We start from the raw sequence: 15,818 nt of genomic DNA, 5'->3' as shown, positions 1-15,818 counted from the left end.
TCTTTTTTTTTTTAAGTAGAGCTTGTTGGAAAATAAAAAATTATAAAATGGAGATTTATAGTGGATAAATAATAATTAATACGGAGTACTTTTTATAAATGAAAGTGATGCGAAAGAAAAGGAATAAAATAATTTTGAGGATCATAGGCATAAAGAAATTCATAGGATTCCATTTTTAGAATTATTGCATTAAACAAAAGTCGGTTATAAAAATCGCTGCACTTAAAAAAAAAAATTGGAGGATGTAACCTTTAATTTGTTTATTTGTTAAAATATAATCATCAAATTTCAATAACACGAACAAGTGATTTCTAATTAAATTTGAAGTACTTATAGAGATGAGGTCATGGATGAGGTGGGATATGGAAGCAGGGTAATAAGATCTTGGGGTAAAAGAAAGGTATTGTTGCTGTTGGGGGATATGAAAGCTAACTTTTTGGCCTAATAATTTAATAAACCATTACACCATCTTTAGTAATTGGCACCTTTTAATAAGAATGATAATATTACTCCATATTATATTCAAAAATGCCACGATACATGATGACTAGCTTGCTACACATGGTTATAATACGAAATTTGTATAATTTTTCATTGCTCAATTTAATATTTATTAAATTAACTCGCATGAACCAAGTCAAAAATCAAGTACATGTAAATGACATGATAGATAACACAAATAGACCTAGCGCTACAGTGAGTAGTAACTAGTAAGTCAAAGATTACATTAACAAATTAAATGCAATCAGTTTACAACACTTTTAAAAAAAAGTTTGCAACACTTTCATCGTACAGTCCATATAAAACCAAATTTAAGAAACGTTACTCAAAACATCTTCAATAAATTGACCCAACCATTTATGAGATGAACCACCATCTTCTAATGCTTTTCTACCTTTGTCACTCATTTCCCTCACTTTGTTCTTCGTTTTCTCATCCAAATTCATCAACTTTTTCACCCCATTCTCAATCTCCTCCGCGGTCACCGTAAAATTTCCTTTCCTAGTCTTCCAATCACGTCGATAGTCCATCCTAATCTCCACCGCTAGTCCAAGCTCCTCCACTAGCTCGAACGCGTTCAATTGTTGCTCCGCGTACAATGGCCACGTAGCCATAGGCACCCCAAACCAAAAACTCTCCAATGTCGAGTTCCAACCACAATGTGACACAAACCCTCCTACGGCCTTATGGCTAAGGATCGAGACTTGTGGTGCCCACCCTATAATTTTCCCTCTTTCGGCCACACGGTCTAGAAAGCCTTTGGGTAATACATTCTCAAATGTTTCGTGCTCACTTGGCATTCCAACTTTACCCTCGGGTGGTGGTTTTCGTAAGGACCACAAGAACCGATGTCCGGACTTCTCTAGGCCGTTAGCTATCTCCATCACTTGATTCTCATCGAAGCTTCCCATGCTCCCGAAGCAGAGAAACACTACCGAAGATGAAGGTTGATCATCTAACCATTTTATAATTGACTCTTCATCTTCACCTCGGTTCCCACCTCGGCCCTTACTATCGAGCTCCAAGATGGGGCCCACAGGATAAATTGCCGGTATACCATTTTTACCCACTTGATCAAACAAAGATTGTACACCATGTGCTTCAAGCTCAATGTAGGTATTTACGATTATACCCTTGGATTTTTTAAACGCCCTTGTATGATTAAGAATCATGGAAGACCCACTTTCCTTGTCGAGGAACACCGCAGGGACAACCTTCCCTGGGAGTCGGTTGACGAACCCGGGTGTATCGAGCTCGATACTCGGGTCGTTGAATTTAGTTGCAGTGTCAACCCCTTGATCATCTTCCAACATTTGAAAGTGAAATGCAAGATTTAACAAATTAACTCCAGAAGTGAAGAAAATATACGAGGGGACCATGAAGTGGTCAGCAACTTCAATCATGGTAGTGCAAAACATGTCGAGGATAAACCCGGCAAGGCCGACTCCGGCCTTGACTCGGTCCTCGACAGCGGCTTTAACGAGTGGTTTGTGGAGGTTGATGAGGGTTTGGAAGAAGTTGGAGGAGGTGGGGTCGGGAGGGTTGGAGAGGGGTGGTAACGAAGTGAACGTGAGGCGAGTAGGGTAATGATTGTCACGTGATTGGGATTCGACGAAGGAGTTGAGCATGTTGGATGTGGTGGAGCTGTTGATGATGAGGATGAGGATCGAAATGCGGTGGTCGCGGTCGAGGATGCGCTTGGCTAGCTCTACGGCGGAGAGAAGGTGGCCCATTCCTGGGGTTGGCACAAACACTAGCTCCATTTTTTGTTTGGTTTAGTTTGTTTATTTTTGAGATGCAGGATTGATGAGAAGGTGTGAATAAGATTGTGTTAGAGAAATGCAACATCTGGAGAGTATATATACTAGTATATAATACGAAGTACATGGATATAATTATATTAAAGTCATATCTAAAGTAGCTAGTACTCATATGTTAAACTAATTTGTAAATTAATTTTCTCTAGAAAAAAAAATAATAGAATAAACAATATAAAGCAGAGACAATAGTACATGTATATGTTTCAAAAAGTATACACTCGTATTCAGTAATACCAATAATTATATTGTTTGGATTGTCTCAATGTGTGCACGTATCACATCAAAATTCTTAGAACTTTTACTATCGTATAATTAAAAATTTTAATCGATAAAGTTGTGTATCAGCAGATTTAATAATGGTACGATTACAAAATTAATAAAACAAACGAAGTGTTTTCCAATCAAGCAAATTAATTACAGTTATAGAGATGAGGTCATGGATGAGGTGGGGAATGAAGGCTGATCTTTGGGAAAAAGAAATGGATTGCTGCTGTTGGGGTGATGGCCAAGTAGTTGCTTATCTTTTGGCCTAAAATATAAACAATTTGGTTGTCAGTTTGTCACCTTCTAAGAAAGAAGCTCTTCGAATTTGCCTAGAAATTTTTTTAAGGAAATCTTATTGTAAAATACTAAAACTTCAATTCTCAATTTCTTTATCAACTTTGAACCTATAATAGTGTAACACTTTATTACGTTGATTAGTTTACGTGTTGGTTTATCTAGCTTGCATGCATGCGCACTATAAATGGTCTGTGTATTTTGATTATCGGATCAATATAACAATGTTTAAAGACATATTTTGTGTAAGGGATTTCAAGTTCATTTCATCCACTTAAAATTATTGTTACAATTTAAAAACAAGAAGAGTGATTTGCACTACGTAAATCTTAATCTAAGTGATATTAGGGACAAGCATCACAATAGAATGTTAAAAATAAGCTAAGGTCTGTTTAGAATACAGCATATCTTATCTTTGTTTTTTCCATAAAGTGTTATATTCACTTGATTATTAAACATATATATACTCGTATTTTCTTGATAAATTTAAATGTTGATTTTTTTTTTGTTATATATATTTTTTTTATTTTTTTTTGGTGGTTGTAAAATATTATTTAAATTGCTCCTGTAACTAACCTAAGATTAAGTTTTTGGACTATGTATATTAGAAAGCAACCGGGTCTAGCACTCTAGCTTATAGAGTTGTGGAAATATAGACCTTTGTGGGGAAAAGATTTCAACGTGGATAATGCTAATTGTTTGTAATGGGGCCTGATTGCTAGGAATATATGGGCCTTGTCCCTATTGGACTAAATTGCTTGTAATGGGCCTTGTTGCTTGGAATATATGGGCCATGCCCTATTGGACTGAATGGGTATTACACATAGTATCTCTAGATATTTTGGTAGTCATTGGTTGATATGATTTGTCAATCTACTAGGGCGAGTTGGGATACTAATGATTTAATGAAGTAATTAAAGACCAAATTAAATACTCCTTACTATCTTTTTAAAGTTCCCTAAGTTATTTTTACAAGATTATCACAACTAGACAACTTGACTTCTACTACATACATATTATGGGTCTGTTCTCTTACGTTGAAATTCAGTTCAGTTCAACTGAGTTCAGTTCAACTCAGTTCAGCTCAATTCAGCTCAGTTCAGTTTAGTTCAGCTCCTAATTTCCTTCTCTTATAAAATATTCATTCATTTCAGTTTAGTTTAGTTTAGTTTAGTTCAGTTCAGTTCAGTTCAGTTCAGCTGAGTTCAATTCAGTTCAGTTCAGCTCAGTTCAGTCAATGAGAACAGGCCCTATGTTCTTTCAGTGTTTTCTCTTACCAAATTCACTCGATCAAACACTAAGTAAAAGATGGCTCGAAGATAACAAGTATAAGTAGAGAAAGTAGTTAGCATTTGAATATCATAATGATGTAACATTTTTTTTTTTTTTAAAAAAATGGTAAACTACAAGGATGGTCGCCCACCGTATCACAAGAATGGGGATTGTGACGAGGAATCGAACTCCCATCACATGGGAGGGAGGGGGGGTGGAGGGATGGTTTCCCTCCATCACCTCATTCCTCATGTAATGATGTAACATAAAGTAGTATGGAGTATCAATTTTTTAAAAAAAGTACCTAATTTTTGTTTTGAGAATTAAACAATCTTATATAGGCTTATTTAAAACTCGAATAACACAACTTTACCTCTTGTCCACCCAAAAAAATGTTTTAAAGCTAATAAATCACTCCAAATTTAAGTCCCTCCCCCTATGTCTTGCTCCTCGTAGAAAAGTCATCATAGGACATGAGGATTGTGGACATAAATGAATAAAAGACAGGTAACTAATTAAACAACTGCAGTACTTGCAGTAGTGCTTTATATACTAATCCAAGCTAGCTTAGATTACATCAATGTCATAATCAGAGGAAATTACTATGGAGTAAAGTTATTATAATAGTCACTTGCCGACTGTACTAGTCTTTCATTATTTATATAACAACATGGAACCTCCATTATCGGTTAGTTGTTCACTTGTTCCACCTTATGCTTATGCGTTTCTTGAATTTTGTTTTTTATTTTTTGTTGATAAGAAGGGGCCTAACCTCTCACAAGTTCTCCTGTCCGGGTTAGTTGGCTAGACACTTTTGAAGTGAAGGGAAGGGTAAGGGAATCCCCACACCCTCAAAATGTGTCTAATGGAGTTTGATCTCATATGCTAACTTAACCACTAGACTAAGCTATGCTTATGCGTTGCTTGAATTGTTGTTATTTATATTGACTTACAACTTTGATGAATAGTGGTCAATACTTTGTACTATCTACCTCAGCTTCTTTTAATTTGCAATAAATGAATTTTTTTTTGTCTCACATAAAGTACCTATTTATCGCAAATAAAAAGAAATAAAGATAGTATAATAAAATAGTATATTCTTGTTGATTAAAAATGCATATATATTCATTATTTATTTGTAATTTTTTAAAAAAATTTTAAAAGAAAAAAAATGTACACGAAAACAATTGAATTTTTTTTCTTTTTCTCAAAACTAAGAATTAGGGCATATTACTTCAGCTTAATTTCAGTTCAGCTCCAATCACTTCGGTTCAGTTCAGTTTATCTCCTAATTTCCTTCTCTCATATAATATTCATTTAGCTCTATTCAGTTCAGTTTAGCTCCAATCAGATCAGTTCAGTTCAGTTAAAATTTAGTTCAATTCAGTAAATATGAACAGACCCTTAATCCAGTATCATCCAGTATCAATAAGAATATATATATGAATTTGGCGAGCTTTATTTAAGAGAGACTGGGGAGTAAAAAGCTGCTGCCCCCCGTGGGAGTTCGGGCCGTGTCTCAGAGTTATGTCTAAAACTATGGATATTAGTGAGACGGGTCAAGTAGGAGACCCGCCCCATCCCCAACCCATAGGGGCGGGGATGGGTCTCGGTTTGGCGGGTGGTGGGGGGGGATGGGGATAAAAACCATACCCGCCACGGGTGATGGGGCGGGGATGGATTTTAAGTTGTACCCATTCCATCCCCGCCCCACTTCGTACCCATCCCATCCCCACCTCATACCCTCATTTATATACTTTTATACTATTTTATAAAATAATTACGTGAAATAAAATGTTAATTATAATATTTTGTACTACACTTATATTATAAACAAAAATGTGTGTAATACTAAAAATGCTTTTTTTTAAATATTATAATCCGTATTAATTATGTAGGATTGTGTATTTGAGAGGCGGCGATTAGGTGGGTCTTGGGTGGGGATTATGCGGGTATTTGGTGGGGATGAATATCCAAGTGGGGGGTAGGGCGGGGATGGTTTTGGAGTTGTATCCGCTGTGGCGGGAATGGGGATGAGATATTAGACCCGCCGCGGGGATGGAGATGGGGATGAGGATGAAAATTTTAGGTGGGGATGGGAATGGCATGGGAAGGTCAACATCCGCCCTGCCCCGCCCCATTGACATTCCTATCTAAAACTGGGTCAATTTATTTATGGCTAAGTGTCATATGTCTTAGTTTCTACTCCCTCCATTTTTTAAATAAGTGCTCCCTTAGCGTTTTTTTTTAAAAAATTTTCTTTTAGTATTATTCACTTAGCATAGTTTGACTAATGTTTGTAATTTATACATAAGAAAAAAAATATATATAGTCTTTGTGAGTATTTGTTAAAATCGTCTCATTAAATAAATTAATTGTACTCCCTCCGTCCCTAAATTACATTCCTCTTTGGAAAGTTACACGGGAATTAAGGAGGGAAGAATAAGACAAATAACAATAATTAGATAGTGTAATGGAAAGTACAAAGATAGAGTAGTTATTACTCATGACATGTCATCAATCCTTTGCAAAAAAAAGGGACCAATCACATGCTCCTAATTGAAAATTTTTAACCAATCATATTCATTGCAATTTGGCACAAGTATTATGAGTGAGATTAGGTAAGGATGAGTGAGAAAGCATTAAATATAAAACAGAAAAAGAGAGTTGATTTACTAAAAAAACATACCAAAAATAGAAAGGAGGAATGTAATTTTGGAATACCAAAAATAAAAAGGAGGAATGTAATTTAGGGACGGAGGGAGTATTAATTTTTAACTGTTATAATACATCTTTATTGTTACTTTTATATATTATTGTTCAAATATTGCATTGACATATGTGTCCAATGTGTTCAAGAGAAGTGGTGCAGTTACTAAAAATTAAAGAAATAAAAACATAGGGCCCGTTCTCTTCATATTATTTTCAGTTCAGTTTAGTTCTGTTCAGTTCTTATCTTAATTTCTTCTCTCATAAAATATTCGGTTCAGTTCAGCTCCAATCATTTCAGTCAATCAAAACAGACCCTTAATTTGCCACCTTGTTAGCTTAGACCAGAAAACTTGCAAGTCCATCTGCAACATACAATCATTTTTTAAGGATAACATAGAAACATTTTCACTCAAAACTTGGGGCCTGTTCACATTTACTTAATCTCAGTTCACTTCAGCTCCAATCAGTTCAGTTCATCTCCAATCAGTTCAGTTCAGTTCAGCTCCTAATTTCCTTCTCTCATAAAATATTCATTTCAGCTCAGTTCAGTTCAACTCCAATAAGTTCAGTTCAGTAAATGTGAACAGACCCTTGACACAATACGAATATCCATCAATAAATTTATGATTTTGTTCCAAACATATTTACAAAGAAGCTAACAAAGTTCCAAAGCTAAAACATAGTACAACGTTTTTTGTGTACATTTGGTCACACCATGTGGCCGCTTGTAAAAGAACAAAATAACCCTTATAATACTAACCGAGTAACTCCTGCATACTGATCGAACAACTCCTATAACAATGACCTATAACCCCTATAACACTAACAAAGCCTATAATAACTGACCAATAATAGTTGGCCACGCAACGTAGCTAGCTATGTAAAAAAGCTTGTACTTGTAATTGCCTTTAATCATGATAGGGACAATATTGTAAATGAACACAATAAGCCAACCAAAATCACATTTCTCTACTCCTTTATTACGTACCCAATCACCCCTAATCCCGCGTCCCCACTCTGCGTCAAACAGACGGTCTTACTTTTCCTCTCTCTCCTCTTTTTCTCTCTTTCTTTCTTTTCCTCCTATCATCTTTTCCATTTTTCTGCTTTTGCCATTTTTCTCCAGAAATCATCCACAAATTACAGAAAAATCCCAGTTACAATATGAATCAATACTTTTAAATTTTTTTTATCATTATTACTCCTACTTCTTCGTTGATTCTTATTCTGCAAAAAATTGGTAGTTGCAGCCATTGATTCAATTGCTTTGAATTCCCTCTTTCTCTCTCCTCTTTTCCATTAAATACACTCACAGAAATTTCTACAGAGCTGAATTTAATGTTATAGTTGATCTTCTCAACGGCTTCTTACATGCGCTTTTACTTCTCCGTCACTCGAAAGAATCGAATATTTACTACTCCCAATTTCTCTGATAAACCCAGAATTTCAACAATACAGAGTTGAAGACGAAGATGAAGATGATATTGTTGCTTTATAGACTGTTAATTTTTCTGGGTTTTTGTTTTCCATTAGCAAAATCGATCGAAAGTTCGTCAAATTGCAGCAGATCATGCCATGGTAAAACAGTAAATTACCCATTTGGATTTTCCCATGATTGCGAGTTTCAATTGGATTGTAAATCCGACGGAAAAATGGAGTTCAAGGGTTTTGATATCAGAAATTTAACATGGAATTCAATTCTACTTAATCTCTCCCCAAATTGCCGTCGTCCAATGAATGAAACCCAGAAATTATTTGGAAGAAACTACGCTTTAACTGCTGAAAATGGGTTGCTTCTACAAAACTGTAGTACGCCGTTAAATGGGTGTGTAATTCCGGCGAGTTTGATTGAAGGTAGGTTTAATCAGTGTGAAAACAGGAGAGAGAATATGAGTTGTTATGCTGCTGAACATCCGATTGGAGGTGGTGGGATTTTAAGGTACGAGGATGTTAGTAATACTGGTTGTCAATCGTTGTTTTCGTCGATTGTTATCGAAAATACTGTCGCCGGAGATGGTAATTCCGATGCTTTTCTGGAGTTTCAAGCTGTTCAGGTCAGTTGGTGGCTTACCGGCACGTGCCGGTGTGATCAGAACGCTAATTGTAGCACTGTTGGAGCTTCCGGTTACCGGTGCCAGTGTAATCCTGGGTTTTCCGGTGATGGGTTTGTCAACGGCAATGGTTGCCGCAATGGTTAGTGGGTTGTTTTTTATAAACTTTATATTATATTAGCATTTCATGGTTATTGGTAAATATTGTGATTTTTATTATTTATATTGTTTTTCATATGATCTGTTTTGATATTAATGATTGAGATTATGTATTGGCAAGAGCATGAAAGGTATTCGAAGTAGAAGTTTTGCGAGTATTAAGAAACGGAGGAGGTATATAGGTTATCCATTGATTTTGTTTTGTGTGTTGCGAGTTGATGAGGTTGGGTGTTTTTTGAGTGGTAATGAGCAGCTAAATTGCTATAGTCATAGGAGGGATTGGACAAAATTGACTAAGATTAGATTAATAAAATGAAGATTTTGCGTCGACAGCCTAATAGGATATGATAATTAGTACTAGTAGATGCATAAGATATTGTTGTAAAATGAAACCATTGAAAAGTTTCTTTGATGGAGATTTCTACGAAGTTGATAGGTTACTAAAAGCACATGGACCGGGTTTGGTGTATAGTTGTTTAATAAATTGATTAATACGTTGTAATATATTGTTGGGGATTGACATTAGCAAATGATTTATTTTGAATAGTCAAAGAGAGCCATGAGTGTTCAAAAATGTGGGGATTCATTCATGTACTTTTATCATTGACTATAACCTAAGATATGAAAACATTTTGATATCGTTATTACTTATTATTATAGTTATGTTCCGTGGGCTACTCTGAAACCTCTATTGACTTTTCGTCAGATGTAATGTATTCCAGCCATATCCAAGGGAAAAAAAATGAGATAGGATAATAGAAAATGAATTAAGTGCCAGTTTGGTTTGTTTAGGATGAAGAGGATGGGTTTTGAACATTAAACAATGTATACTAGGCTTACTAGCTCATGAAGTCTTTGTGCTAATGTGTTTAAGTTTAAGTGTGTTGTCTTGTAGTGGCCAAAAAGCCGTGGTGCAATCAAATACTACCTCCGTTTCATATTATTTGCAACGATTAGACATATTTCCTCTCTACTTTATGTCAAATCGTTGCAAATAATGTGGAACGGAGGTAGTATTTTTTTTGGTCCATGGCATACTTGTTTGGAGTAGAGACCCAAGAATTTTCATATATGCTACCTTCAAATTTTTAGGAGCTATTTTCAGGACTCTTAAGTGAGGAAATGTCAAAAAAAATATCATTGGATTAGAAATTTATTTGGGTTTGGCTGTGGACTCTGGTTAGTATCACTTGAGCTGATAATCTAGTTACTGAGAGGTAATGTAGATTACGTAGTGAGAAGAGTTGAACTGTATCACTTATGACCAGTACAAGATCATATAAAGGCAAGAATTAATCATTTGTATGCAATTTACATAGAATGCCGGAAACTGTTGATGTATAGATAAAGCATCGGTAATGCACGTGTCTTCCTTCCTTGACTTCCATTTCATTAAAAAGCATTTATGTGATAATGAGCTATTGAGCTGTGATGGAAAAAAAAGTACATGAGATATAAAATGCGTTAGACATTCAAATGGGACATGGCAGGTAAAACTACACATGCAATCTTGTTCCTTCAATATGTGTAACTAAATGAGATAGTCCATGCTTGTAATTCTAGAAAAATTGTTGCAACTGCCCCAATTGTTTTCGGTTGTGTTAGCTGTAAGCACTTAGCAGCAGCTTGTCTTAAGACTGGCTCTTTCTTGTTCTAGTAAAAATATTTATTGAGATAGTGGAGGCAGAGAATTTTTCCATGTGAACATAGGATAGTGCTGGGGGCTGGTCTAATGGAAATTGGCAAGGAAAAAAGAATAGAAAACTCAACCCAGTTTGAATAGAATAAATTTTGTTATTTAACTCATGGGGACTTGAGCAGCAATATAGCATGAACAAATTGGTTGCTGAATGGGATTTAGTGAATAACAAGATACTTATTATTTATGTTTTTTTTTCCCTACCTTTACATCCACGCTGTCATTATTGGATTCGGTGAATGCTTCTGAACCTCATCCTCACCAGGGTGGAGTGGAGTGTTTGGGGGACACTTCCCTGGACCCGGGCGATTCTAATTTATGATTTTTTATTTATTTTTTTTATGCTGTCATTCTTCTTATTCATGAGCTCATGGCATTTCTTACATGTAATTCATTTTTAAATTCAAACTCTATCTTGTCCGAAGGGGAAATTTTATGTCATAACTAGTAACTAGTTGGACTTGAGATTGTTGATGCTGGGTTTATATCTTTTATAGTTTGGCACTTTGGCTTGGCATATTTTTATCCCTTTACTAGCATGAAATATAAGATAAATATTACCGAAGTTTGTGCTGTGTTTGTTACATCATATTATGTGCGCGTTCAATTGGCTGTTATCTGACCTTTTCTTTGGCCTCTGAACAGATTCAGCTGCAGTCCTTCACAAAGATGGAATTAAAATTCCTGTTCTTATTGGAGGTATTCCATCTACACATTGGCATTTACATAATCTATGTTATCATGTTTTTCTCTCGTTCTTTCTATCTTTCCAGCTTCATTGACAGTGAATAGTTAAATTTGTGGGCATCTGCTACAATCTTGATCTTTCTTGTACAGACATATTTGTACTTTTTGTCAATATCTGCATAGTACATAATTACATACTCTTAGGCTTAAGTACTATGGCACTGATATGTCTTTTAGCTTAACCAGAGAAAATTATTAGCCAGATCATTCTATTGGTCATTTTGTGGACTTCTGTATTCACGGTGAGGCAACATATCTTTGGAATAACATACAATGCAGTGGTTACATAAACACACCTCTACCTGTTGGAATACTCTTGATTTTTTATTTAATGTTTTTATAATATTGAGCTTTTTTCCATTCATTCTGATCCTCATAAGTAAGAAGTGGGAGTAGCAAAGGGGTTGTTCATGGTTTAAAAGCTACTGCTGATTTCAACGTCTTGAACAATGTTCATCTATTGGAATTAGTAAACCAACTATTGCTATGGGGATCTGGTTTCCTTTGCGGTATTGTTATCTGGGAAACCTTTTACAGGTCCTCTAGTCTACAGTGGTCAGCAATAGTGATTACATTTGTCTATGTAATGTCTCTGCATGCTCACTTTTAAAGTGGCATACTAAGGGATACCATATAATTGTTTTTATGATATATTTTTTTATATAAAATACGTGTCTTGTACAACTGAATTTCTGATTTTGTTGCATCTTTCAATGTTGAAAAGGCATTGTTGCTGGTGCTGCTTCTATGGCAATCATGGCTGGTATTTGCTACTTTTGTCGGCATCATTCTGCTCATCAGAAAAGTCGGACAACTGCAAGGCGTCTTCTTTCGGATGCTGCTGGAAACACTCCTGTTCCTCTGTACCCTTACAAGGAGATTGAGAGAGCCACAAATGGCTTTTCTGAAAAGCAAAGGTTAGGAACTGGTGCATATGGTACAGTTTATGCTGGAAGACTTCATGACAATGACTATGTGGCTATCAAAAAGATCAAACATCGGGATCCTGATAGCATAGAGCAAGTCATGAATGAGATTAAACTCCTCTCCTCTGTCAGTCATCCAAACCTTGTCCGTCTTCTTGGTTGTTGCATTGAGGGTGGCGAACAGATACTTGTGTATGAATTTATGCCTAATGGAACTCTTTCTGAGCATCTGCAGAGAGAGAGAGAAAGTGGAAAGGCCCTTCCTTGGACAGTACGCCTTACCATTGCTTCAGAAACTGCCCAAGCAATTTCATATCTTCACTCTGCCATTCATCCTCCGATATACCACAGGGACATAAAATCAAGCAACATACTCCTAGATTTCAAGTATCAATCAAAGGTGGCAGATTTTGGTCTTTCTAGACTGGGGATGATGGAACTATCACATATTTCAACTGCTCCTCAAGGGACTCCAGGATATGTTGATCCTCAATACCATCAGAACTACCATCTTTCTGACAAAAGTGATGTGTACAGTTTTGGGGTAGTTTTAGTCGAGATTATAACTGCAATGAAAGTGGTGGATTTTACTCGGCCTCATACTGAGATCAATTTGGCTGCCCTTGCTGTTGATAGGATAGGAAAAGGACGCATTGATGAGATAATTGATCCATATCTTGAGCTGCACAGGGATGCTTGGACTCTTGCATCTGTTCACAAGGTGGCAGAGCTTGCTTTTAGATGTTTAGCCTATCACAGAGACATGAGACCAACAATGATGGAAGTTGCTCATGAACTAGAACAAATTAGGCAAAGTGGGTGGGCCTCTGTGGAGGACAATGTGTGCATGGCATCATTGGTTGCATCTTCTTGTTCCTCGCCATTTAATGGGAGTGAGAGATCATTCGGTGGTTTATCAATGAAGAGGGTAGTAGGAAGCCAGAGACTTGTAGTTCCACAAAAAGGTGTCGATCATCTGGCTTCATTGGATGAAGGAAAAGATTGTTCACCTGTATCGGTTCATGATGGTTGGTTTAGTGAACAAAGCTCACCTTCAACAAACAGCTTATTGGGTAATGTAATTCAGTAAGCCTGACTAGAATAAGTAATCTTGACTCTGTCGCGTACAATGTGCATAAACTAGTAAGTTTTGTTGCTTATATTAATAGCCCATGTTGTTTTCGTTATTATTGTCCACACAAGGTGGTGGTACATATGTAGAACTGTGAAGCAACTGAAACAAAGTGTACACATAATAGTTTAGGATGTCTGCTGTATATGTTAAGGAATCATTTATCTGTCCGAATGTGCCCTCTTACAATATTATGATCCTACCATTCCTACCACAATTTTTGACCCTAAAGTTATCTCTTTTTATGGATTTTAACTCCCCTTTGTATCTGATTCTTTCTGAAGGGTGAAAGTTAACCCTTACAATACTGCAGAACAGGGGACTAATTTTTTGTGGCATTAGTTGATAGCCCGTACTAGTTGGTTGTAAAAATTACTAAACTGGGGAGTTTTTTAATTTTAATTTTTTTTTCTTTTTTTTTAAAAATCATTATACAAATTCCCATTCTGAATTCCCGAGTCCGCCACTGTTTTTTATTTCTAATCATCTTTATCAAAATATTTCTGAGCATATTGTTGAAAGTCACAGGGCGGTATTGTCTTGTACTGAATTTCAAGTTCTTTATTATCTTACCGAACAAGGCCAAATTTACCATGCTAAGATCTAAACGCAGGGCTTGTTGAATCATAAATTTTTGGCACTCAGGGCACTCCTGTGCCTGTCAATAAGGCAGTTAGTAGGTCTGTTACAAATTACTTTCAGATCATCATATATAAAAATTGTCAACCTTTTGGTCTAATTTATGTTGGTCTTCAGGTCAGATATATCTTTTAGCCGGCCTTTAGTCGTAAAACTATGTATGAAACCAAATATCTGGTCGGTTTAGTCTGTTTTAACAGGCCGGCTAAACTAAAATAAGCTCGTAAAGTGAGCAAGTTATTTCATCATTCATAAAGAATATGCAAGAAATCTTGGAAATTTCAGTTTGAAGAAATTCGATAATTACATCAGCTAATCTGATGGGGATGTTTGCTATCTGTCACAGTATCAACTACAAGCGAATATGATCAAAATAAATCAAATGGGAATCCAAACAAATACAAAATAAATTCAACTACTTAATTAAGTAGCTGAAATTTAAGTAGTTGAAATTAGTTTATGATATACCCTCTGTGATATGTTGACAGTAACATTACAACTCTAATACAGTAAGTATTACAGTACAGAATTTTATAACACTGACAAAAATCAGGTTTTTTGAGGCTGAGAACCCAAAATGCCATTAACAATAGAGGTAGCAATTAGTACCCCTAAAAATTCAGCTCCAGCAACTACTCCAGCTTGAGCTAATCCACTAAAACTCACACTCTCAGCTGCACTTTCAATCCCTTTTTCAGCAGCTACAACTCCCTTCTCAGCTGATTCGATCCCTGACTCGACAGTGTCGATCCCTTTCTCGACTGTTTCGAAACCTTCCTTGACTATCTCCTCTGCCTGCTCCTCTGCTTTCTCCAGCTTCTTTCTTAGGCCGAATAATGGAATGTCCTTGGCATTGGCTGATGGTAAGTTGACTGCTGTCAGCACCGTCGTTGCGGTGAAGATGAGGCAGCCTCTACGGGTAGCTGATGGAATATGTGCCGTTGCGCGTGGTGGGGTGGAGGAGTTGGTGGTTGTGGTGAGAGAGTTGCGGACTAGCTGATGAGGATGAACGACTGAGGCTGTGGATGCCATGGTTTTTCCTGCCTTATTTTCTGGTGGTGTTGTGTTGGTGGAAAGGAAAGTGAATTGGCTAATAATTTTTGTGGTTTAAAAGCGTGTATTGAGTTGCCTCAAGTTGAGGATATCATTTGCCCATGTCTACTAGTCTATTACTCACTAGAATTTGTTATGTACACCCAACTTACCCAAGGTTAGTGTTTACTCTTTTTTGATGATTAAATAAATAAACAATCATCAAAATGAGAACAAAATACACATAGGTGTACATAACAAGCTCTCGCTACTCGTAGCTTCGTAGTTCCAATTAACTTCCCCTTATTTTTGTTGAATAGAAATTATTTTTGTTGAGCTTAAATTATTGGAAAAATTGCTCCCATTAATCTCAACTTTGCCTCATTCACCGAAATTAATCCCAACTTTCGTTTATTATCTATCACTCCCAACTTTAGGGGGTATTAATTTTTGTTGCACCAAAATGACTTGCAACCGGTTAATCAGGTAAACATATGTGAATTAATTTTTTTTGCACACGTGTCAATATGTAATTGGATGAAAAATAAATAAAGAAATTAAAATAAAACT

At 36.1% G+C, this 15,818-nt stretch overlaps 3 protein-coding genes across 3 annotated transcripts; 1 reads left to right on the top strand and 2 right to left on the bottom strand.

Moving 5' to 3' along the window:
- Positions 1 to 617: 617 nt before the first annotated feature.
- Positions 618 to 2,322, bottom strand: LOC145601133 (anthocyanidin 3-O-glucosyltransferase 2-like). Its single transcript, XM_081657078.1, has one exon. The coding sequence runs from the start codon at positions 2,262 to 2,264 to the stop codon at positions 813 to 815; it is 1,452 nt and encodes a 483-aa protein (XP_081513204.1). The 5' UTR covers positions 2,265 to 2,322; the 3' UTR covers positions 618 to 812.
- A 5,543-nt stretch (positions 2,323 to 7,865) lies between these two features.
- LOC145601673 (wall-associated receptor kinase-like 14) lies at positions 7,866 to 13,794 on the top strand. The gene is made up of 3 exons (XM_081657728.1): positions 7,866 to 9,056; positions 11,418 to 11,471; positions 12,244 to 13,794. The coding sequence occupies exons 1-3, from the start codon at positions 8,336 to 8,338 to the stop codon at positions 13,533 to 13,535; spliced, it is 2,067 nt and encodes a 688-aa protein (XP_081513854.1). The 5' UTR covers positions 7,866 to 8,335; the 3' UTR covers positions 13,536 to 13,794.
- Positions 13,795 to 14,569: 775 nt separating this feature from the next.
- Positions 14,570 to 15,333, bottom strand: LOC145601980 (uncharacterized). The gene has a single exon (XM_081658078.1). It carries the CDS (start codon positions 15,246 to 15,248, stop codon positions 14,766 to 14,768), a length of 483 nt encoding a protein of 160 aa, XP_081514204.1. The 5' UTR covers positions 15,249 to 15,333; the 3' UTR covers positions 14,570 to 14,765.
- Between the last annotated feature and the right edge of the window lie 485 nt (positions 15,334 to 15,818).

Source organism: Chenopodium album, chromosome 21, assembly GCF_948465745.1.
Source record: "Chenopodium album chromosome 21, dcCheAlbu1.1, whole genome shotgun sequence".
Lineage (NCBI taxonomy): Eukaryota > Viridiplantae > Streptophyta > Magnoliopsida > Caryophyllales > Amaranthaceae > Chenopodium > Chenopodium album.
Note: the sequence above shows the minus strand (reverse complement) of the source record. Positions and strands in the feature narration are given on the sequence as shown.

What these genes read in the sequence shown, in the direction of transcription:
- LOC145601133 (XM_081657078.1), bottom strand. Translation starts at nt 2,264, where the DNA reads ATGGAGCTAGTGTTTGTGCCAACCCCAGGAATGGGCCACCTTCTCTCC.
- LOC145601673 (XM_081657728.1), top strand. Translation starts at nt 8,336, where the DNA reads ATGAAGATGATATTGTTGCTTTATAGACTGTTAATTTTTCTGGGTTTT. An exon ending in CGGCAATGGTTGCCGCAATG is followed by an intron (nt 9,057 to 11,417) that starts GTTAGTGGGTTG and finishes GCCTCTGAACAG; the next exon opens with ATTCAGCTGCAGTCCTTCAC. An exon ending in AATTCCTGTTCTTATTGGAG is followed by an intron (nt 11,472 to 12,243) that starts GTATTCCATCTA and finishes AATGTTGAAAAG; the next exon opens with GCATTGTTGCTGGTGCTGCT.
- LOC145601980 (XM_081658078.1), bottom strand. Translation starts at nt 15,248, where the DNA reads ATGGCATCCACAGCCTCAGTCGTTCATCCTCATCAGCTAGTCCGCAAC.